Source organism: Dermacentor silvarum, chromosome 1, assembly GCF_013339745.2.
Source record: "Dermacentor silvarum isolate Dsil-2018 chromosome 1, BIME_Dsil_1.4, whole genome shotgun sequence".
Lineage (NCBI taxonomy): Eukaryota > Metazoa > Arthropoda > Arachnida > Ixodida > Ixodidae > Dermacentor > Dermacentor silvarum.
The window spans coordinates 372,498,258-372,522,928 of NC_051154.1; the positions used below are offsets into that span (position 1 = coordinate 372,498,258).

At 47.2% G+C, this 24,671-nt stretch overlaps 1 protein-coding gene across 1 annotated transcript in view; it reads right to left on the reverse strand.

Annotated features, from left to right (window-relative positions):
• Positions 1 to 24,671, reverse strand: part of LOC119445576 (cGMP-dependent protein kinase 1) — a 697,240-nt gene that overhangs the window by 52,608 nt on the left and 619,961 nt on the right. The window contains exons 10-11 of the mRNA XM_049660582.1: positions 13,111 to 13,194; positions 9,563 to 9,671 (exon numbers count right to left, since the gene is read on the reverse strand). Coding sequence (XP_049516539.1) covers positions 9,563 to 9,671; positions 13,111 to 13,194 — 193 coding nt within the window. The remainder of the gene's footprint in view (positions 1 to 9,562; positions 9,672 to 13,110; positions 13,195 to 24,671) is intronic.

Consider the following 24,671-nt stretch of genomic DNA (forward strand, 5'->3'; position numbering starts at 1 on the left):
GAAACCAAGAGCAACACAAGCAACCGAGAACAGCGTCTCCACGCGGTGTCGCGGCGCCGTATCTGTTTCGCCGAGGCGCGCTAGTGACGTGACGTCGCGGCGATGCCCTCTCCCTTCAGACAACACCTGGCGCGCTACCACTGCAGCAGGTGTTCCGATTCGCCGGCTCCGCTACGACGTCGAGGCGCGCTCGTGACGTGGCACCGCAGCCAATGGGAATTTAGGTGCAGTTTTGCTGCGACGACTCCGGCTTTTTCACTCAATGGGCCATTTGATGCTTTCGCATCAAAACAACCATATAGAGTTACAAATATGGCATGTAATGAATCCGCATGGAAAATATTTCCATAACACAAAGGGCAGTGCTTTGCAATTAGAGGCCTGGGTGCTATGCAGGATGCGCCGAGTTTCTCGTTCGCACGAGTTTTGCCCGAGTTTGCTCGATGGCAGTCAGTGAACGGAGATAGCAAGGGACTTGCAAAAACAGCAGGCAAAAAGAAATGTCGAGATAAAGCGGCGTATGGCAGCGTGAGCGCACCCTGCGTGGCACAGTGCTTCCGCGCTTCAAGCACAGAAGACTGCGCCACAAAAAGCGCCAGCGCCTTGTATTGTTATCAACGCATTATCGCAATTTAGCAATACCGTCACTGACCCGCTGTCTATCTGCACTTGCTGCGAGCCGCTTGCAACGCCTTTCTCGGGCGCGTCAAGGGCGTGCCTCCTCTTTCGGGTATTATCTTTCTATCCTCTGTCGAATGCGAACAGGGCACATGCGGTGCATTCTTGCACTTGCACTTTCTCTCAATCGAATACTTTAATATACAACAAATAAAATACCAAACATTTTATTTCTTAAAGTATCGGTATTTCGTTTTGAATGCTATAAATTTGTGATGAACAATGGAGATCGAGCGAATTATTAGATTTTGCACTTTTTTGCCGCGAGTGACTCGAAAGCTTACACGCGGATACATTTTAGAGGGTCGCACCCACGAGGGAGTTCATACGGTGAGCAGTCGCCAGGGGTGCTACCATGCTATGTTAGATAAAGTCAGTCATGAAAATGGTATGTCCATTTCCTGTCTATTGGGGGAATGGCAACGCAGCGCTGCGGCAAGGCTGTTCACCGCAGGCGCTTCACTGAAGCTATTAATGCGGCCGCTTTACTAACTAATAACGACACTCTAGCCATAGAGACGGTAGCAACGGCTGTCGCTCCAAAATGGCTGTGCAAAATGGTCGTTGTGACGCAGCACAGTGAAAATGTATCAGTTTATCTGCGTGCACGAAGCCTCCGCGAGGCGTTGTGAAGAGCGTGCGGCCCAGCGACACAGTTCATCGCTTGTGATTGCTTGCCCAGTGAAGGTGCCTCCGTGCGCATGTAACCAGTATTTAAGTCTGTTGTGAACGTCGGGCTGCCTTCCGGCGCAACGGGTGCTGAAAGCAGTTCTCGCAATTACACGGTGCCGCTGGATGTTGAGGTACCGTTGAAGGAGATGACCGGCGACTTGTTTCCTATATCGGAGCACGCCACGCCGACTGGAGGAACTACGCCCGTGAGGTCGTGAGGGACGAGCTGCTGGCGTGACCTCCATTCGGTGGCCACGGGAAGATAGTGCAAATTGACGATATTACGAGGCCGCCTGATGACGGGCGACAACGTTTCGCCGAGCCGCCAAAATTACGGCGGTGTTAAAGGATCGTGGACCATGGGTCTTCGGCATGGTCTGCGCGACGACAGGGGTGCTGCCAATTTTCAAGGTCGACCGACCAGACGCGGCGACACTACGCTCCATTATTGCAGCTAATGTTCAACCGAGGACCATTATTCACAGCGACGAATGGGCCGCATACAACTGTATCTCAAATTTAGTGGCTGCTAACGGGGCGATCCTGACTTTGCAATGGGCGACAGTCAACCATAGCATGAACTTTGTGGACTCCATCACTGGCATTCACACGCAAAAAAATATAAAGTAATTGTCAAAAAGTGAAGCGTCACCTCGTCAGTGGTGTGTACAGGGTAACTCCACCGCTGCTGGAGTGCCACTTGGGATGGATGTCGTGGCAGTCAAATAAAGGCCACGTGCACTGCAAAAACCCTTTCTTACGTTTGTTAGAAGCCATGGATCGCTCGGGGCTACCCAGTATAAAGACTCTTTCCTGCGGTTGTTAGAAGCCATCGCTCGGCGCTAGCCAGTACGTAGGTGCATTACAAAATAAAAGAAAATCAAGCGTAATTTTCTGACCCTTTACTGGCATGAGTGCTTTCCGACATTCCTGAGCGCTTGCACGGTAAGCGCGCGGAAAACCACTTCTGCACTAGCCGACGCTCACTTCGTCTCGCAGCCTTCCTTTAGCGCGAGCAACGAGCGACCTGTTGAAGGCCCAGTGCGAGAACAAAGCGCAAACTAATCTGTTCTCGGAAATGCGAGCTCAAGCACGTAGCGAACCGCGCTAATCCAATCCAGAGGAATGAGGAGGAGAGGGAGCGTTCCCAAGTGGCATAACGTGAAAAGTATTAAACTACAACTTAGTCTAGTACACATTCAGTGTATATCTTATAAACTTTAAAATGCTAAGCACGTCAGGTTGACTAATAAAATTGGACTAAATGCATTTATATTATGACTTGTTAGTGCCTATAATGCACTAGGTGGAACGACAAACAAGTGAAAGAAGGCACGATCATGCACCGGCGGTATGATCACGTGAACCCAAATTTGTTGACCGCCCATATGGAAACGCCCAAGGGACGATAGCTACCCAGAGTGAATCTAGATTAACCAATGAAACTGGAGGCGTGCCGACGGACAAGCTTTGTATGGGTACCATTAGTTCGTTCATTTTTGGGCGTCGCCAGAACTCGTGAAGATCCCGAGTTTCGCCAAACTCGGCGCATCCTGCATAGCACCCGTGAGTTGGCCTGCACGGGGACCAAATCATAGCGAAGCAAATATTCGCCACAGGGTGAAGCATGTGTTAGCTGCAGATAAAGTCCGAAAACGACTTAGCCCATATCGTAATGGAATGACAAGATATTAACCCAACGAGAGAGTTAGGAAACGTCCACCTTCTAGAAGCGCTGGAACGCAAAGCTCTATCAGCCACCTGAGCTAATAAAGAGCCGCCTCGTTAGTCAGATGGTAAAGGGACCCCGCTGGAAAGCCGTTGGTCCCGGGTTCAATCCCCAGACCAGAATGAATTCTTATTGAACTGCGAAGCTTTCTTTCTCAGAAACTCGTCTGTGTTTCCTTTGTAGATTAGTGCTACAGTCGGGAGGATCCATGAACCTTCCATGAACCTTGGTCCACCTTGAGGGCTTCCGCAGAACTGATAGGCCATATTAAGGGCCGTTTGGCTACTTCGTTTGTTAGGTGAGCTGTGTACTGCGGTGGTGAAATGCACCACATCTTCATATGGAGTGCGGCGTGGCTGTGTACGCGCAGTGTCTCGCCGCGCAATATTTGCCTCGCGCGTAGTTCATCTACCATTTCTGTTGAGTGCTCACTGGAGGGCAACTTGAATGGTGCTGAATCGATGTATCAACGAACAGCGCAATGAACGCATGCATTAAGTGCATCGTCTGGGTTTATCGCGTAAGGCGGGCGGGTACCTAGACGCAAGTCAGACGTGCCTTCAGAGAAGTAAACCGGAAATGTCCGACTTCTACGTAAACAATATCTTGAGAGGCGCGGGTTGCATGTGTTCATAAAGTTTGTTACGACATTTTAATGGACAGATTGAAATTATGCGTTGGTAGAAGTTACTGCTCAGGCGAGGTTACTACACCCTGAAAGCTGCGCATTCAGACTGTAGTATGATCTCTGACTGCGGGTCCGCGGGTCGAGAAAATACCTTTTTCTTTATCTGTTGGCTCCTTATCGGTGAACTATTTTGAGCCGCCGTGTGCCTAACACACTATAAACAATTAAGTTGTTTGCACGCAACGACAAGATCACACATGTTTTCGCTTACCGCTGGTGCTGCAGCAGATGTTTTCATGTTGTTAAGAGTCCTAACACGAGTTGAGACGTAGAAAAAAGTAGCTAGCTGAAAATATGCTGTAGTAGCTGAAAATACACGCCGTGCCGTCGGAACGGCTGGTCTTTTGCACACGTTTAAGCGGCCACCCAACAGCGTTATAAAGTGTGCTCTCTCTGCAACCTTCATATACCCACTTACGCCATTATTGCTGTGTTGGAGCGCTGCCAAACGTCAATTACGTCGCTGGCCGCGGATGAGGCAGTCAAGACGCAAAGAGTGCTTTACGATGTGTTCTTTGGTGTGTAACCCAGTGCTACCGGGTAAGCAAGCGGAAGGTACGGGACACCTGATTCTGCTCCAAAACCGGAGATCTCTTCATGCTTCTCACCATTTCACCGGGGCCATCTGAGATAACATTTATTAGCGTTAAAATATATTCATATATTTTTATTCCCCACATTTCTCCTTTAGATTTACTGCAGTGTGTACACAAATGAACGGGAGATTCTAGCGCAGGAAACCTCTGCTAAACTTGATTTGTGCCCTTGCACTAGGAGGAGATGGAAAAATAAACCGCAAAAAAAAGCACCGTCATGAATGTAGGAGCGAACGGTTCCACTAAATTAACTCAGAAGCACAGCTTTGTTCTTTTCTTTCTTCAATTTTCATTCCCCCTAAACTTAAAAAAGGCGCTACTCATCAATCCTAACGAGTATGCCTAATTCAGGCAAGAGCGGACTCTCAAGAGGTCCTTCTGTCAGATGAGTTTCACATGTTGCTGTTTACTCAACCGCTGCGCGACGTTAATGCGACTGGAGGCTTGACGCAGGCGCGGTCAGAGAATGACGGGAAGCGCGTAATGGCGTCCTGCTGAAGATGGGATGAATCTTGCATAATACTTGTAATTGCATACGGCCTAGACATTTTTACCCAGCCCGGGAAGCCCATGGCAGCTCCATGCGGCAGCAGCCATGTAAAACCAGGCTCGAGCGTCCCAGCATACAACGACGCTGTGGCAGAAGACGCCTACAGTGTGCTCATGCTTTGGTAGAATTGCATTATACCAGACCGCAAGGGATGCTTTGTCGAAGCAACAGAATTATGTGTGGCTTGTCGGGTAAGCACGAACACATTCATCTAAAAAATACAAAAAGAAATATCGCAAAAAAGCCACACGAACGAGACAAGTGCCTGTGCTGTTCCCTATCATGTCCACGACATTTCTTTTTCTCTTTGTATTTCTTTTTTGTACGTTCTTTCAAAATATTACGTATAGCGAACCGACTAGACAAAAAAAAATTATTGTTAAGTCTTCTCACCATCCCCCTTTTTGTTGAAACAGGATTACACTACCTCTAATTGAAAGTAAGAAAAAATAAACAAGCCGACGTGGTGACGTCATCCACAACCAGGACCAGCATGCATTACATGATTTCACTCGTGAGGAACGAGTCAAATATTAAAGTAAGCGTGCTTTCTGGTCTGTGCCGCTTTGCTATAGGACGAAGACAACTCTCACTGAGAGGAGTTGGGGCTGTGAAGGATGCTCAACTAGGATTGCGTGCGTTAATCGGTACGGCAACTGCACGGTGCGCGTGGCCTCTGTCGTAGTTTTCTACATTCGCAAGACTCTTAAGGGGCATGGGAAATATGTGGCTTTTAAAGCGAAGCTTTATATGCCTAGGCGAAATCGTATATGGCCAGGCGAAATCGCCTGCGTACAGAAAACTATCATCATTAGAATTGGCTCGAGCGACGTCGTCTTTTTCTGCAGCTGACTCGTTGGCGCCCCTCCGGGTTGCGCTCGTGCGCGTGCTCGGCACGCGCTCGAGCCACTGCTCCCGCGTTCGTCGTCGTCGTCTTCTTCCACAGCTGGCTGTGTTGCCGCTCATCATTCCAGCGTAGAATTTCGCTTCTCTTCTGTCGTCGTTATGGGGAGGCCGCGTTTACGGTGGTATGAGCCATTGCTTAAGGGGGTAGGAGCCATTGATTGTCTTAGGTAACGGACAGATATAATTTCAAGCAATTTAATTTCGAAGAATCGCAAACGGCAATGGGCGGGCGAATGCTGCTACCCACGCCGGCGAGCAAACTCGAGACATCGAACACAAGCGACAACGGCGGATTGCGGGCATACGATCAGTGACGTCGTTCTCTCCGTCGCAGCCGAACGTGTGTGTAACCTCATAATTGAGAAATACTTTAATGAACCCTCGGCGTTAACCCAGCGATAAACATCGGGGAAGCACGTTTCAGCTTCGCTGCTTAACCATCTTCACGGAGTGGAAGGGCCAACGATTATTTTTCTTACTTCAAACACTTATTTTTTTAAAGCCCACGAAAGTTACCCGAATCAAGTCAATAGAGAATGATTATGTGCCCAGGCGGGCATCACTTGCAAGAAAAATCCAAGCACTCAAATGACTAATTAAAATAATTATATTATTTAACGTCTCAGTTACAAACTATGCGGCCCTCGTTTATCTTGTAATCTTGAAGGATATCGTCATAAGTCTAGTTCCGTGCTGCACCATTTCAAAACTACCATATAAACCGAAATATTTGGCCTCGAGTTATAATATTTTTTTTGGCTTCACCTGATTGCTCACGCAACACTGCGAAGTGCGGCTCGCGGTGCAACGCTCCATTGACAATATTGCTGCACCTGTTGGCGTTTTTAAATTGTTGTGTTTTACGAGCCCAGATTCCCCGACTACAAATTTCATTACGAGGCACGCAGTATAGTTGCGGACTCCGGATTGACCTTGACCCCCTGGGATTCCTTAATGTACACCCGATGCACCCCCGGTTCACCCCATCGGAATGCGGGTGCCGGGGCCTCGTTTGAAACCACCGCCTCGTGCTCCGCAGTGCAACACCATGGCGACTGAGCTACCGCGGCTGTTGTGCCAAACAGCCGCACCCGGTTACCTAGTCCATACCTGCGCACGATAAGCAATTACTAGGGTATGATTTTGAGGCGAGGTGAATGCCAGCTGCAGGCCAACCTATATATAGGCAGATCCAGCCGTGGCTCGCTCCTCCCGCGACATAACTTGTTGAAAGTACACAGCGTCAAAATCAAAATAAACAAGAGAGCGGTAAGGTTCGCTACATCTCACGAATAAAAAAAGAAAAAGGAGTCATGGAGGGCTGACTAGAAAGGCTACGAAATGACAAACTATAAAGGACAATTCGGAAAGTCATAACACAGCTTCGTATACCGTGCCGGGTCAGAAGCTGTGCTGCCTCCACCAACTTGCATCAAAAAACAAATTGAAACTTTAGCAAAGTTTCAGAAATTCACAAAGCAACATGACTGCATAACGGCATGAGCAGTTCTCACAGGAACTGACCCCAACAGGACAGAGGATGCCCATTTTCAGTGTCGCTTCAACAAGCAGCCCTCTTCCCTTCGGCTCCGCCGAAGCCCAGATGAATATATATATATATATATATATATATATATAACAATGCTGTATTGAACAATAAATATGCTGCATATAAAAAACAACACTTTATTTCCTACGTGTAGGCCGGGGTCCGGCCTTCCCTGACGAAGGCTGGACCTCGGCCGAAACGTAGGAAATAAAGTATCGTTTTGTTTTCGTACGTGCGTCCTCAACCAAAGGGTTCCTATATATATATATATATATATATATATGTAGCTTTGCGAAGTTAATATATATATATATATATATATATAGTTTAACTTCACAAAGCCGTTAAGTGGGCTATGAGGGACGCTGTAATGGTGGGCTCCGGTTTGATTTGGACCTCCTGGTGTTTCTCAAAGCCCTACATGAGTGCTGCTTTGCATTTCGCCCCCATTATAATGAGACGCTACCACAGCCGCGAACAGAACTTAAAATATCGTGCTCAGCAGCAGAGCGATGTAGCCATTCAGCCACCGTGGCGGGTAGGAAAAGACCGCTAATTCCAGAAACGTGTGATGAACGTGTTGTCGCGCAAGGCAAGCAGGCACTTCAGACATGCAGAAGTAGATATAACAGAAGAATCGCGCAAACATCCGCTTCTTGCTTCGCTTCTGCGCTGAAGAGCTAGAGCCACAAAAGAAAGGAACAACTCGGGGAGATAAATCAGAAGAAAAATCCGGCTTGCTACTCTACGTTAAGGGAGGGAGGCGCAGTCAGTTCAAAATGGAGGAAGTGAAATACGCTGTCAGGCGGGAGGGCCATTTTCTATTAAGACAAGAACAGTTCGTGCGTCCTCTCTCGTAGAGTTGTCCCGGCGGCGTTACCAGCGTTGGAATGTCCCCCATCGTTGAACGATTCCGCGGCGTTTCTTTTTGTCGCCGGAGCGCAAAATCAGTGGTTGCAAGTGAAAGTAAATGAGTGAATCACTTGAATTGGGGAAAGATGAAACAGTGCAATTAGTGCGTTAACGTTCCCATTCAAAGCCAATTCTTTTCACGCATCGTCACTAGTTTTTATATGGTACTCTGTTACGGGATCATCGCGATTGGCCAGCAGCGCGGTGGACGGTAAGAATACGATTGAATATAGTAAAATGGGTAGTTGTAATACATCGTCCTATGAGGACCTCGTATGCTTTGAGAACGCGAGAACGTGAACTAACCAGTCAACTGTCGTAAGTTCAGGAGTCAACTGGAGCGCAGGTACAAGATTTCATCGATGACAACGGTCTTCGAACGCGTTCAATGGCAACGTATTTTCAGTGTAAGGGTAAGTAACCCACATTTTACTAACTATTCAAGTGGTTACAACTTGCTTTGTTTCTCAGTACGAAACGAAAAAACTTACTATGCATCCAAGGAACAGGATAAAATGTAAGCTTTGTAAATACATGGTGATTTAGAGGGACAGCTCTTCATTTTCTCGGCTTAAAGACGTTTTCACTGCTACTTGTGAATTAAATTGGCCATACTCCCCTCACTTACGCAAGACTTTCCCATCATTTATTTCTGTTTTCCAAAGTTGAGTAATTCTGTCCCTCCTGCGGGGATGCAACCGCATATGGCTTCGTGTGGCGTTATACGAACACGTATTCTTTCCCATGTTGGAATACACCAATATGCGACACCTAGCTGTGGGTTGAAGAAACCATCGAACGCCTGTTGCGCACATGCGCTCAATATGCATCTCCAACGCTCCTTTTTGCAGACTGCCACTAAGCCAACTGGGCTCTAGAAATTTCCTAAACTAGAATTTTGTCCACATCCGTTGACGTCGCAAAAAGCTATTTGTGCGCTACTGTAATGTTTGCTGAATACCTGCCTCAGTGACCTATTGCAGTCCTGATGTGCGTCCTACTGTGTATGCGCGGTGCTTGCTCTCTCACTCTCTCCCTCGTTTCCCTTTTTCATGCCCCCTTTCCTTTACCAACGGGTAGGGTAGCAAATTCTACTTAAGTACACGGCATTGAAACAACATTGATATAATAACTGTGAGTTGTGCAGCACAGAAATATGCGGAAATCCCAAAACGAGTGACGCTAAGAACTATGCCTCGATTGCCAGGCTGAACCCACCTATACGCACACAATCCACCCCAACCGCTAGATGTTTGCCGAACGGGCAGGCAAGCACACTCACCAGTTCAACGCGGCCAAAGCCTCCAACGCCAAGTGTGGCCAGCACTTCGAGATCGTCCAGCTGAATAGGCTTCACCTCGGAGTCCACTTCCAGAGCTTTGCTTGTGATCCTGAGGAATGGAAAGGGTGCGTGAGCTCAGCATAGTGTGTGTGAACCACGTGGCCATCGATACCTCAGCAATGTGAAGTTTAAAAGTACAGTAGGCGGTAGTCGATACGTCGCAGTTTATGGCTAGAAAGCAAAGGAATTACTCCACGCCAGCAAAGCAAGCGGACGCAGCTTTCAATAGTTCTGGTCTCCCAACTAAATCTATTTAAGTCACGCCTATTCTCACCATACAACGCGGAATTCGTGCCATATCGCACACACATTAAAAAGAACAAGACTAAAAAAAAGTTGTCGCAGTTTCACCTGAAAGGCGAAGCATCAATTGCGATAACAAATTTGTAGAGAGCTATACGGAGTAATGATAGTAGCTTTATCAGCTGTGTAAACTTGGACGTGCAGCAGCACCGGCAACACGCAGAACTGTTGTCGATGCCGTCGGCGTTTTGCCCGCGTTCGCACAAAATGCCTGCGGCGTTGGTGACTGTTGCCGGAGCCTCTGATATAAATAGGCACTTGGTGCCGTAGCTAAACATCGCCTCCCTTCCCTCCCCCCCACGGCCTTTCGTACGTCGGAAGAAGGCGCGTTTGCTCTACATATATGGTGATTGTAAAGGAGGAAAGAGACGCCTACTTCTGCAGCCCTTAAGGGAGCACGGCACAGAACGCGCGTTTGTTCTCCGCCGTGCGTTCACTCCCCATGAAAGCGCGCGTCCCTCGCGCCCTTTCATTCGCACATACAGCGTTCGGCGGCGCGCGGCGACGATTTCATCTCCATTGACGTCATACGGAACCTCACGGCGACGGCGACGCCGACGCCGACGGCAGAAATCTGCTTTTGAGTGTCCATTTAATTGCTATCGCAATAAAAACAAATTAAGCAATAATAAACAAACAAAAACGGCACGGGATTGTCGCCAAGGTCCGACGGCAGTGCGAGTTTATAGCACAAGATTACTTGCAAGCGAAAGTGTAGTAAAAGAAGTCACACGTGCCAAGAAAGAGCCACACGTGCCATGTGAAAAAAAGAAAATAAAAATAAGAAGAAAAACAAGACTTAGATGGCACTGCGACGAGTTAACCTTCCCGTGCGCTATGATCTGGACGCCATCTCCAATTTCGCCCGAGGTCTCGTCTCGCCTACCACCCTACGGCTCCTTCGTCCACTCCTACTGTAAGACGAACCGCGTCACATTGAAGTGGTCTGGGTCCCCGCCCACTCGGGCCACCCCAGCAACGACTCGACTCACCAACACGCTCGAGGATTCGTCGACCGAGCGGTGGGCCCCTCCGCATCGGACGCCTCGGTGCCGGAGCCCCTGGTCACCTACCACGACATTACCCAGCACTATCGCCTCGAACGGTACGCCTACCCACCCCTACATGGCAGTTTTCCCAAGCGGTCCGAGATCGCCTGGCGTCGCGTCCAGACTCGCACCTTTCTGTGACCCCTAGTGTATTCACACATCCACCCTGGTGTCATCGATGCACGCTGCTGCCTGTGCGGCGACGTTGCCTCACTAAACCACATCCTCTGGGGCTGCCCGGAAGATCCCCCGCCCAGCGACTTCGTCTCGCCACCCCCCCCCCTCCCAACGAACAATGGGAGGCCCTTCTCTCCAACACCGACCGAGACATCCAGACACGGGTCCTGGCACGAGCTGAAGACGCCATCGTGAAACACAGCCTGGCAGCCTACGTAGCTTAGGCTTCCCTTACCCCTTTTAATAATAAAGTTGACACTCACTCACTCACTCACTCACTCACTCACTGTGGCTGTCCTGTTGTTATATTGTTCTTTCGACTCCCCTTGATGACAGCCTGTTCTGAATTTTGCTTACTTTGTTCATTTTCTTAGATTTTATAATATCATAATTGAGGTGTTTATGATAAGCTAGACAAAACATATAAAAGTGTTGACTTCATTTATTTGCTTCATTTATTAGCTTCATTTACCCCTAACTTCCGCCTCTGATTGGGCCTTGTGAAATAAAGTTCATTTGCTTTTCCTGACTCACAGAATAAAATAGTCTTGTTTTTTTCTAGCCCTGTAATGGCCCAAATATAATTCTATATTAAGGAAAAACAGAAACCAATTGAGGAGCTTTATTTCTTGCCATGGACCGTAACAATGCAATAAAACTTTACTTCCGTTAAAACTTCATTAGTATTATAATTAATGACTAATTGGTTTGTTTAGTCCACTGACGAAACTTCATTCCGGCATACCAAAAACGAAACTATGGCCTCCACGCTAAGTTTTCCGCTAGTAAATAAGCTTTTTGAGGCATCACACTCAGCGCAGCATACATTATGCAATGGGCATTACAGGATAAATGACTAGTCTTCCTTGTGCAGAGTGATTGATCCCCTTTCGAGCGCTGAAAAGCTACAAAGATCAATATATACGTCAGTGGGCAAACTGGACAAAGCGACGTAGGTTACATTAGCACGCTCGTAAAAAGAGCAGGCGCACGGAATAGCTCTTCGTTTCTTATTCATTATGTGTCGATTTAAATAATGTATCCCACGTAGCCAAAGTTGAAAATGTGCCTCAGAGTATTTCCTTTCGATAAACCAAATGTCAGCTGAATTAGTTGCGACTGCGATAAATTAGTGTGCAGACTCACACCACAAGGTAGACGTAGGTATTTCTTTTGTCTCTGCAGAAGCTGACACAGCCTCGCCTTCACAATGCCTCGTTTTACAGCTTGTCAGCACACCATCACATCGTAACTTCTGTGAAAACTTTGGCTAGCACGAGCCAGTGAGATCGCAGTGGAAGAACACGTGACTGCTTGAAATGTATCAGGTCAAGTGAATTCCTACTCTTATTAATTCGCAACGTGCCCGCTGGTTCCGGTATACTTTTGTGCCATTTACACGGGATCATGCACAACATAAGCAGCAATGCCGGTTAGCTACATTTACAAGTTTTCGTTGCAGTACAATATATTTTAAGAAATGAAACGTAGCAGCTCTGGATAAATGACGCACACTTGTAAGTACGGTTTACCAAACTATCCCGTGTTCTAATATAGTGGCTCAAAAGAAGAGACTTAAGGTAAATGGTAATAATTTTTTGTCTAAAGTGCTCCAAATGATATAAAGTAAGAAAAAGGTTGAAATGATGTCGCTTGCACATTCGAACGTTTATAAAACGAATTATTGATAACTATGCAATGAAACTCGCATGGAATGGTTGCGCAACACAAAATATATGCAGGGACTGCTTGACCATTACGCAGCTGTTGAGGCTATCCACAACGGTTAGATTATAACACGAATACCATTATTGCACCGTCCGAGACGCCAAAAGACGTCAAATGTACTTCTCGCGCCTAGGACGGTTGAATAATGACTAAATTAGTTCATGTAACACTCAATCGTCTACTTTTTCTAAGGAGCCGAAAGCACACGTGGCGATACATTAAAACATTTACCTCTGTGGCGGTCTTAGCTGGAGTCTGTCGTCGTAGTGTTTGTCCTGGAGCTCTCTGAGATCTCCGATAAGTTGGATGAAGGATCTGCGAGATCGAAGAGACGGCACATACACAAGCGCATCAAGAAACTTACTAAAGCAGCGCAAGTAGCTGTAATTCTCAAGCGGATTATGTAGCAAACGCTACAAGTACTTTCTTGCGCTTGAAATGATTACTGGCATCCACACGTTATTTGGACACGCACGACTCACACGCCTCTGCTTACGTTCACTTTTTCTGAACGACATCTGCGCGAAGTCCGAAACTGGGCCGCTAAAATGTAATGTTTCCTTTCGCTCGATTCTATTCCATTTATCATCCACTGTTCATAGCCGGCAGATACCGGCGCATGAAAACGTGGGCGGATAACGTGGGCAGCCCTCACTACTGACGAAATCTGTAAAGGAACAGCATTGGAATAAAATCATTTCATTACAACGGTCTTTTGTTTACCGTAGTAACGCCTCACTTACAGCGACAGATGTGGGTTTGTCACCGGCGCTGACGGCACAGGTAGAGCGGGCACATGAGAGACACCCGTGCAGCTTCGCTTACCGATTGCCAGACGATATCCCCTGGAAGGTGACTACTCCCAAAAGGTTTTGGCTTAATTCAGGACCCACTACTGGCATGAACAAACTTCATTCGCTAGCTTCGATTTATAGAACCCCATCTTGAACGAATCCACGGGCCATGGCCTAAGTTATCTCGGTGTCGTTAACCGATGATCTTAACTCTTTCAATTCCTTAGCTTAGATTCTTGGAGGAACTATCACTTGTTAGCTGGCATTTAGTTAGCTAACTTTAGCCGGCTAAAGTTAGCTGGAATTATGGGTATGAAGAGTACAATAAGTATCTTTTGCGAGACTATTCGTGAGTCATTCTACTTTTTTCAGAGCCGCCACCGATTGATCAGAGAGCGAAGCTCTAAGATTTGACAATGAGTGCTCGCTTACCACGACTATTAGACACCCCAATATGTTACAGTGTCGGAAATCTGGATAATTGAAGTCGCATAATGAAAGCACAGACACCTCCGCGTATCAGAGCGTGAGCCAGCGGAATAAAAGAAAACAAAATAACGTGATCCTACCCAGAATTCAAAAGTACAAAGCATGCTTCGGCCCAGGACCCTGACATTGCACCCTTAAATTTCGGGATGAGTGACGATGCAATGAGACCCATTTTTTGGCGATTTTTATGCTCCGAACATTTTCCAACAAACTGCTGTCCTCATATCAAGAATTCCGGAAGTACACAAGTCTTACGTGTCCTCCAAAAAAGACTTGTTTCATTTAGACAAATTGAAAGGGAATCACACTTCTTATTTCACAGCTTACTTTCAAGAAACATATTTTGGGCTGCGTGTCACTGCAAAGATACTCACTGCTAATCACTAATGCAGCGGTGCATTATTGTAAGTGCTTTCCAAAGTAGTAGTTATCCTCGCTTGCGGATTATGTTTTGCGCTAGACACGTAAGTTCCATCGAGTAAACACGGAAGCCCACTTGATGGGCTTGTAATACTATGTCGTAGCTTCGCCTGAAGCTCAGCGAGCGCTGACGCTGCTCAGGTCAACAGTTTTCAAAGCGTCCGTAAGCAGCTTGGAAGGCTTACAGCCCCTTATCGCCAAAAAAAAGAAAGTCTAAAGCGCTGATTTAGCTTTTTCAGACGACGGTAACGAAGAAACGCGGGCCGCTCAGTTCAACGAAAAATCGGCTATCCTTACAAAAAGTGAAGTATGAAGAAAGTCGGTGGGGCACTCCTTAACGTGAGCACTAATAAAATTTAAAAAAAACGAATAAATGATAGCAATGAAGTCAGCACTAAGGGACAAAACTAAAAACAAAAAGTTACCATGTGAGCGCTGTGAATGAAATCAGATGAATGCATAAGCGACAGAAAGCCTTCCTATAGGAACGCGTAAAGGTTATCAGAACACACGAAATTAAAGGACGACATGTGCATCGAAAAATATCGGAGTGGTGACGCCTGCTTATATGCAGACACTTGGCAAGAACAAAGAGGAACACAAATTGCGTTAATGTGTTCTCATTTTTATTATTCTATATGGGAGAACAAGGAGTGGTCGAGGAAACGCGTTGCGAACATAAAATTTTCGCTTGAAACAACAAATTTGCACCCGATCCCTAAAGAAAAGAACGTCCATTTGACAATCATTTGGTCTCAGTAACAAAACGCAAAAGCAAGATACCAAGCTTGTTGCGAAAGTATCATGCACTTCATATACGAGCGGTTTATGGAGACTGATAGAAACAGAAAGTAGGTGAAGCGGTGCGCGGGGGAAACGATAGGTTTAAGGGAGGTCAATGAAGAAAAATAAGCGGCGAGTGGTTAGGCGAGTTTGGTTAGAGGCGGCACACTTATGGCGAGGCGATGGGATGCTGATCTTGAGCCGAGTTTCCTTGCGTCGTTTCTGCGTTGTGCGTTTTCCTCAGCAATTACATTGCGAGCCAGCTGGGGTCATCGGTTTCGTTAGAGATGCTGAACGCGGGAATTTTCTCGTGCTCGCGGGACGCAAAATGTAATGGAGATATAATTTTCTTTTCTTCGTAAAATCGGTAGCACGATGCTACTAAATGCGTAATGTTCACTGTACAAACAACCTGGTTGACGGGACTCGAGAGGTACGAAGCTTTCAAGGCTATGTTCTTGCTTTCGCCGTTGGAAACGTGAAGGCGGTGATTTAAGACGCCAATCGCACGTCCTAGGGAATACATGACTGCGTTGAACCGAATTTGAGACGCCGATAACCATATGTATAGCGCACTGCAAAAATATCGTTAAAAATATAAAAGAATAAAAACTACACATTTCTATTTGTACTACAGCAGACTACTTTGAACGAAAACTACAAAAGTTCTTTCATTAAGAAAACATGTTTTTTTTAATTATTATTATGCTGAGAGTACTTTTCTTGAGTTTAACAAAAGCTTTACCCGCGTAGACTGAAAATCCTCTTGGCTGATATTTCTGTATTTTTGTCAACAGAATGTTGAACTCGCCTTTACTGTTGCACATCCCTTTTCTGTGTCATCATCATCCCTCATCACGCTTTCGCGTACCCGTTCCCCCTCGCCCAGTGCATTGTAGCAGGCTGGAGTGCGCTAGCTGAAGCCGTCCTCTCTGCCTTTTTTTCAAATAAATTCTCTGTGTCTCCCTCTGTCATGAATAGTGCATACATCGGGAAATGTGCTCTTTTTTGTTTCGTTTTCTTGCAATTTTGAAATGTCATTTATATGTACTAGCCTTTCCACTAACGCAATTGTAGGCAGAAAGGGTCCGTATTCACAAAACATCTATTAATCTTAAATTTTTTCGCAAGTGGAAGTTTGAGCCGTTCCTGAGGTGGGACATATTATTAGCCAATTGCAAATAGCACTTACGAAAGTAAGGCTTCGCGAATTCGGCACAAGTTCTTAAATTTACGAGCCCAAATGCGTTTTGCTTTCTGGAAAAAAGATCACAGCTGCTGCTTACCGGACCAGTCAGTGCCACACACAACAGGCTCTACATACTGGTGCCGATCGCGAACGGCGTTTTTTACAATACGATTTCATTACTACTTTCGTGAAGTACACATTATCGTCAAGTCCTGTATTCACAAAAAAGCTCTTATGCTCCTATTGTTCGTAAGAGCAAATCCCGGCGAATCCTGATGCTGGACATTTAATTAGCTACAGAATCCGTCCAATGGCAAAGAGCACTTAAAAACTGAAAGCGCCGTGAATAATTGACCACAGTTTTCTAGGGCCTGACCCGGCAGGTGGCGACTCATCGCCAGTATATTGAAGGCACACAGCAGTTTGCAGTTGCACGCTCTCGACATGAACACTCAATACTGCTCTGAGGGTAGGCGCGGATCTGGCCTTGCAAGCGATGCCGGCAATTGCTCCGACATTGCGTCTCCTTTCGGGAAAGTTCGTCACCGTTCAGAAGCGCAGCACGAGACGGGTGAACAACGCGACGAGCATAGCCAGGTGGAAGAGGACACAAGCCTGTGATCCATCTCGCAGGCGGTGTCGCATATTTCAAATATACTCATTTCAATACTTCCTAATACTCCATTGTGCCCAAATTTGTCATTTCTTTCATGCTCCATTTAGCGCGTAATTGTCCATGTTTTGTAGAGACGCGCCAAAGCATGCGATGCATTAATGAATTCTAAAAGCAGTGCAATGACTTGTCCAAATTTGAATCCCTGCGTGTGCGAACGCAAATCGCTTGGTGAATTCCGCAATCTTCTTCTTTTTTCAGCAAGTTAGACTGTGAATGCGATATTTTCTACTGTGATGTAGATAGCAGTCATGCAATATTCCTGTCCATGAAGTAGGCGTTTCGCATTCCTTGCACACTGGTGACGAGCGCACTTCTGCACGTAAAAAAAAAAAAAGATTGAAAAAAGAAGAAAGAAAGAAAGGAAGGAAGGAAGGAAGGAAGGAAGAAGAAGAAAGAAAGAAAGAAAGAAAGAAAGAAAGAAAGAAAGAAAGAAAGGAGAACAACGTAGCACGAAACTAAAACTTACCCAAAAGTGGCGTATCGAAAGAATGAAAAACACCCATTGATTCACAGAATAGCTACCCGTGCGGACGCCGAAAAAAAATGTGACTCGCATTCCCTGAAAAGTCGACAGGGTGGGAATAAATTTTTTTTCGCTCTCGTATGGTAGTGAAGTACACTCTGAGGCGGCAATTCGATAGAGGAGAAACGATTTGCACACATTCTAGCTTAATACACAATCTTTCTGTAAAATAAAAAACATGATAACATGAACAAATTATTTTAGTAAAACTGCGGAAAACGTGCGAAACAGAGAAGATAAGAAAACAGCAAAGGTATAACGCTAAAACTGCGATTTCTTTTTCACAGTTCTTCTGCCGTGCCTGGTGTTGCGGCTCGAGGTGGCGTTTGGGCAAGGAATCCACCAAGCCCTTCGATGAATACATCCAGTTGTAGGAAATATGAAACTGATTTAATTTACATTATGTACACTGGCCCCTGGCATGGAAGCCCTCTCCATCAGGAGCATATTCAATGTCTCAGTTCGTATCAGGTCACGTCAACAACAGCCGCACTGCACCACCGGTGTCCGCTTTTCATCCCTTGGTCTTCCTTAACAGACTCGACTGGGGAATCTGCTGAGCTTGGTGCGGCCAATCAGAGGGGTTGTATTGTTCACCCAACACCGCCTCTACTGTTGCCTCCTCGCCTTTGCATTTGCTGCCACTGCGTGGTCATCTAGGAAACCGAGATCGTTGTCGTTCCCACGGTAGCAATTCCTTGAAGTTGGCGTCTCGCCTTAAACCGTGGCATCTTCCTGACGGTCAGCTTGTCAGGGTCGGCGTCGGACGCTGTCGGCTGTCTGGGCGACGCTGATGAAAGGGGCTGCCTCGGGGTAACACCAAAGGATGCCCACTCCCGATTTGGGGTGCTTGTCTGCCCGCCACCGTCAGTGTCGAGCACTGTCGCCGTCTGGTCGACGCTGACGAAAGGGGCTGCCTCGTGGTAAACGTCCAAGGTATACTCTGGACCAGGTTGAGACATCACCGTTTTAAGTAAACCACTATATCACGCTTGCTTCAACTTTCTACATACAAAAATGAGTATAGTAACAAGGTATTGTGTTTCCCATAGAAATGAAGGAAACGTTATACAGGTTATACGGTCTCTTTCTCTCTCTCTCTTTAAAATAGGTTGGAGCACTGTAATCTTGCTGAACAAATGAACCTATTATAGACCACCTAGTCACTTTGTTCTCGTGCTAATCTAAAATATAAGATAAAAATTCCTTGGGACTCCGAACAAATGTACAATTTAGCTTCGAGGTTGATATAAGCTTTATTGTTAATTAGGTATAAAAACCGACTAAAACGCAGTGACGGTAATTTCTTTCAAATAAAGTTACAATGCACAAGATTTTCCCCATTCCCCCGAAAAAAGTTAAAATTTCATTGCTGCCTCCATATTTCGCGCCTACTCATTACAGAGTCAAACAGTCCTTACAAACGAAAGGGCTACGAATATGGCTTCTGGGCGGAAAAATGATTTGTACGCTAGAGCGGCTCTCCAGAAGAGGCACAGGGCAAACGTGATTGCGGACGTAATAATGAAAGTGGCCGCCCAATGACAAATGGTTCTTACGGAAGAATACCATCACAACGTCGGTGCCTTATAATTTGGGGGCTGCTATATAATGTAAGAATTCCTCTCGCTCGATTCTATTCCTCCCTTATCATCCACCTTTCGCGACCGGCCCATCATGATGATATTGTGGGCGAAGCAGCGCTGGGACTACTTAAGAAGGACGAAAACGAATGGCTTTGGAATAGAATTGTTACATTATACCCCGGTCAGATAATGTATTGAGTTCAGCATACAGTATAGTACCGAATAGTTTGGCAAACAGACTTATTTCCCACCGCTAGACTTGCAGAGGATGGTTGGAAAAAGACGCAAATGTGAAGACCGAATGTAAAATATAAGATAAAAGACAGACGGGTAGAAATAAAGGCGGGAAAGAAGAAAAAAAGGTAATGAAAAGAAAGCGAGAGAAATAGAAAGGAAAAGTAAGAAAAAAATACAATGCCAAATTGAAAAAGGAATAAATAAAGTGGTAGAAGTAAAGATATAGCAAAGAAGACAGGAAACATAGAAGAAAGAAACTCGTTTCTGCCACGTCATCTTCATGAAACCCAAGATGAATGCGTAGAAATTTGTATCTTTGTACTGTCGAATGTGCGTCCGAGGAGGCAGCTGCGTGGCATTCTACATCACCTGAGTATATCAGCTTACCTGACTGTACGAGTAACCAAACTTTGTTCCACGAATTTCTGCGAGCAAGGCTACCCTTTCCGTGCACTCAACCCTTAGAATTCGACATAGCCTCCCGCTTAGGCGCCGAGATTCTGCAGCACATAAATCAAGGTTTAAGGACGATAGACAAGTAACTAAATAAGGCGACCTTTGCGAAGCCTGCAGGGTACCGAGCGCCTATGACGAAAACGCGAAAAAAAAAATAAGGGAAGCGTCGGCCCTCGGAATTCGATCCGAGGCGTTCGAGTGTTACGCTGTTATCGAGTTCGACGGAGAAACGGCGGATATAGGCTAGGCTTTTTGGATGCCCGAGGAAAGAGACTCAAGGTTCCATTTTGAACCGTCAGAAAAATGAAATTCAAGGGCAAAGTACAAAAAATAGAAAACAAAAGAATAGCGCCTAAAGAGGTGAATACATGCATGATTAAACGTCGCGACGTCTACCCACGTCGTTTGCGTCCCTCGTGGGATGCGCAGGTCGCTTGTCGCGAACCGAAAAAAAAAAAAAGAGAGAGAAGAAAGCAGCGATGTTCAGATTGAAGGAATCACTGAAAGAAAATAAGTGAGAGACTCCCGAAATCATCGACCTGCTGTCACCGTTGATGCATGGCTGGGTGCCGTGTTCTGCGGCATTTATTTCGCTCGAGGCGATAAAGCTGCGTCGCTCTCTTCAACTGTATACTATAAGCTTAGCCGTTGCACAGAGGCAGTGGCCCTGCGCGCGCCAGCTACTTCGTTTCCATGAGTATCAACGGCAAACGTGAAAAGGAGAAGAAACGAATGAGAGATGCATTATTCCGGTCACGCTGACATGGATCCGAACGTCATCCGCGAATTTTGCTCCGTTAGGCAAAGAACATCAGGGACCATGTTCCGAAACCTTTTCATTCGTATGTGCTATTTGCGATTGATTGGGCGCCTTCGTTAATAATATGTCCGGCATCTTGATTAGCTAGAATTTGCCCTTAAGAGCAATTACAGCGTCAGGAGCTTTTTCTGTTCGCATACGGGCCCAGACGTATAATGTGCAACCTCAAAGTTCTGTCCAGTACCATCATTTTTTTAAGACGATAGTCTTTCTTGGGGAACTTAAACGCTGAAAATTTGGTCTGTCTGTCTGTCTGTCTGTCTGTCTGTCTGTTGTCTGTCTGTCACCCGATTCAGCCACCCGGCCAAAGTTGGACCACTTGCTTACCGCCCACACTACTTAAACTGGTACGGCTGTTCATACTTGCGAACGTTATAGATCACAAAGAAAATATTACGCATATCTGAGGCGCAACATCACTAGTTAAGTATTAGGAGGTGTGTTCCTTTAATAGAAAATACATAGATACGTAACTCTAAAGACCCTAGTTTCTTAAGCTGCGCTGAAAATGCCATGCTATGCGCGCCGACGAACGACGTTCCCCGACTGCGCACCGACGAGCGCCCTCTGCCATGGAGGAAGGAAACCCTCTGCACAAGCTCATGTTTCCCGATGTATTGCCAGATGGCGTCCATGTCTCACGGAGCGCCTCCTCAATTTTATCAATGCCAGCCAGATGCGGCCGATTCAACATAAAGGAAGCGCAGTCTGAGGCAGGGCAAAACATAAATGGCCGCTTGATGAAATATTGCGGTAAAATGAAATCTGTTCAAACAAACCTTCATGCCAGGACGGAAATGGTATGAGAACAGCATCACGGGTGGCCGCGGATCAGACCAGCACTCATGTAGTACGGCCGGCAGAAGACTATCGTCTTTCGACGACATTTGCAGCGAAGCACGCAGATACGCGGCAATTTTTTTTAGTTAACTTTCCTGCGATCAGTGTTGAGGGAGCCATTCAGCGTGAGAGTGCTTTATTATTGACGGCCGACTCAGCACTGACAGTACGTGCCTTGATCGACAGTCACGTTGTTGGACCCACGTTTCGTTAATGCTGTAGGATTTATTACAAACATTACGGTTCCCTTTCTTTCTCCTATTAATCAAGTATGTTGTCTGAAAAAAAATAGTGCCTGCGTCACCTTGGATATTTTTTGCCTGCAGATACCTATTTGGGCTCTCAAATGTATAGAGCGTTCGTGTGATGCGTAATAAAAACGAGCCCACTCTTGCTTTTGACCTGCGAAGCGAAATTCGGACCTCCCTTTTCTGGGTGTTCCCCTTTCCCGGGCCCTCCCTTCTTCTTTATCGTTCGTGCAGCTGTGTCCGAAAGGAAAGCAAAGTGCGTAATATCCTGAATTTCTGACGAGAATGTTTCTGTACTGGTTCGATAATCGAGCAAATAAGACACGCATGCCATAAGTATGTTGGAACGAACGCTGTTCCTGCACAAAAGAAATAACTGTCTTCGTCGGGTGTGGGCCCCCTGCGGGGGCGCCCACACCCGACGGCGGACGACAAGTGCAAACAACGATACCAAGCCCCTTACGTCGTGCGGCGCAGGAGGCGCCGACGCAGAAACGAGAAGAAACCGCAGCTGCAAAGTCAGCCGCAACAGCTGGAGAGCAGATCACGCGATTCCAGCGTCGTAAACGCCCCCAGACGGGGACATTCGACAACGCCGACAAGACGACAGCGCAGCCGATCGAGAGGCCGCTCCAAGCGGGCGCTCCCGTTCCCAAGTGCGCAATCAAGAGGGGCCGACCTTGGCGGACCGGGCCAAGCCAAAGCTAAAGCCGAAACCACAACCAAAGGTAACGCAGGTAGCATTGCCAAAGCATAACAATGAAGACCCTAGAATAGCTCAATTAGCGGAAGAAAACGCGCGCCTCAAGGCGGAGATGCAGCAAATGAGGGCGGATTTCGAATCGTTTCGGAAACAAGGTTCCACTCCCCAGGAAGGAAGTCGAACAACAGCAGCAGCAGGTGCCGCAAAGTACACCGACCCCGCAAGGGGAGCAGTCGGTTCGCTCGGTCAAACGCAGGGCCCCTCCCCTGACGGAGGAAACCTGGTGGAACCCGAGTCCAGTAGAATCCTATTGGGAATTCAGCAGTCGATTAGCTCTTTGCAGCTGATGGTCCAGCAACTAGGGGAAAGCATGGTAGCGCTCGCGGCAAGAGTGACGCGTATCGAAGCACACATGGCGCCTGCAGGTGCTTAACAAATCCAAGGTGTCAATCATGGCGAACAACTCAACTGGAGACCTGGTCGTGTGGCAGTGGAATTGCGCTAGCTTCAAAAAGTGCAAGGCTCCGCTGCTGCAGTTCCTTGCCTCACAGGCGGACAAACCGCACGTCATAATCTTACAAGAAACTTTGGGTAGCGAGGCGACCCTGTCCGGCTACCGGATCGCCTCCTCGAAATTCGAACAGGGTAAGCGCGGAGTGGCGACCCTCGTCGCGAACAAATGCTCTTTCCAGGAACGAGATTTAAAATTAGGCAACGCGAAAGCGGAGGCAACCGCGATCGAAATCATACCGAATAGTTGGCTGAAAAACAGCGTAATCTTACTGAACGTCTACAGCTCGCCCTCTGACGACAGACAGTCGTTCGCATCGATGATAACGAAGGCGACCTCAATGGCCAGGGGGCTCCCACTAATAGTGGCGGGAGATTTTAACGCGCCCCACGAAGCCTGGGGTTACACAAGGCCAATGCCCAAAGGAGAGCGGCTATTGGAGGCAGTCGCTAAGTGCTCGCTAGAGCTGGTGACGGACCCCCGCTATCCGACTTGACTACGAACGTCGGTGGCGCGGGACACGACGCCCGACCTGACCTTCATCAAAAAAAAGTTGCAGTGGCTTAGCTCGGCTATGCCAGGATATACGTAGCGTTAGCAAAGGTTCAGCTGATTCATGACTGTGTGACATCACTGATCCTTGCGCATGCGCAGCACGGCTCTTGATGTGCCGCGCGAAACGGGCTTGGCTAGGCCAGTGTAGCTAACGCTACAAAACGTGCGAGGGGCCGAGTGGCGCAACCTGCACGAGAACCTCGGCAGCCACCGCTGCATACTGGCGGTGACGATCCTCATCAGGGCGGCACCGCCGAGAGAATTAAAGGTCGCCGACTGGGACGCTATCCGCAAAATAAGGAAGGAAGACACAAGCGAATACGCGGAACTAGAGAGCCTCTTTAGAAGGCTCAATAAGGACGTTAACACCGCGACGAGGGTCATCCCAACCGACCTGAACATGGAAAGGATGGACGCGAGATTGGCACACCTATTAGAGGCAAAGAAGTCCATCACGGCCAGGTGGAAAATGCACAGACTTAATCGCAGACTGCGAAAGAAAGCGGCTGCACTAAGCAGGGAAATCACTCGATCGAGCTTTCCAAGCAACAGTGGAACGAGGTGTTCGCGTCGGTAGACGGACAAATGAGAGCCGGAGGCAAATGGAGCCTCCTAAAGAAAAACTGTTAGACGACAGGCAATCAGAGATTGGCAATCGATATGATTTTACACAAGCAAAAGGAGCAGGGCAAAACGGAGAGCGAGCTCCTAAAGGAGCTGGCGGAGGCGTATCTGCCATTGGGCCCGTCGGGCGACGGCGACTATCCACAATACGCCGGAGTACAGGTCGAAGAACTCGATGCGCCCTTTACGGAATCGGAAATTTGGGATGCCTTATAAGGCCTCAACGGACGCTCGGCGACGGGCCCGGACGGGGTCTCGAACAAACTGTTGAGAACCCTAGACGAAAAGTCGGTCGAGAAGCTCACCGAAGAAATCAACAGAGCGTGGGAAGCGGGACG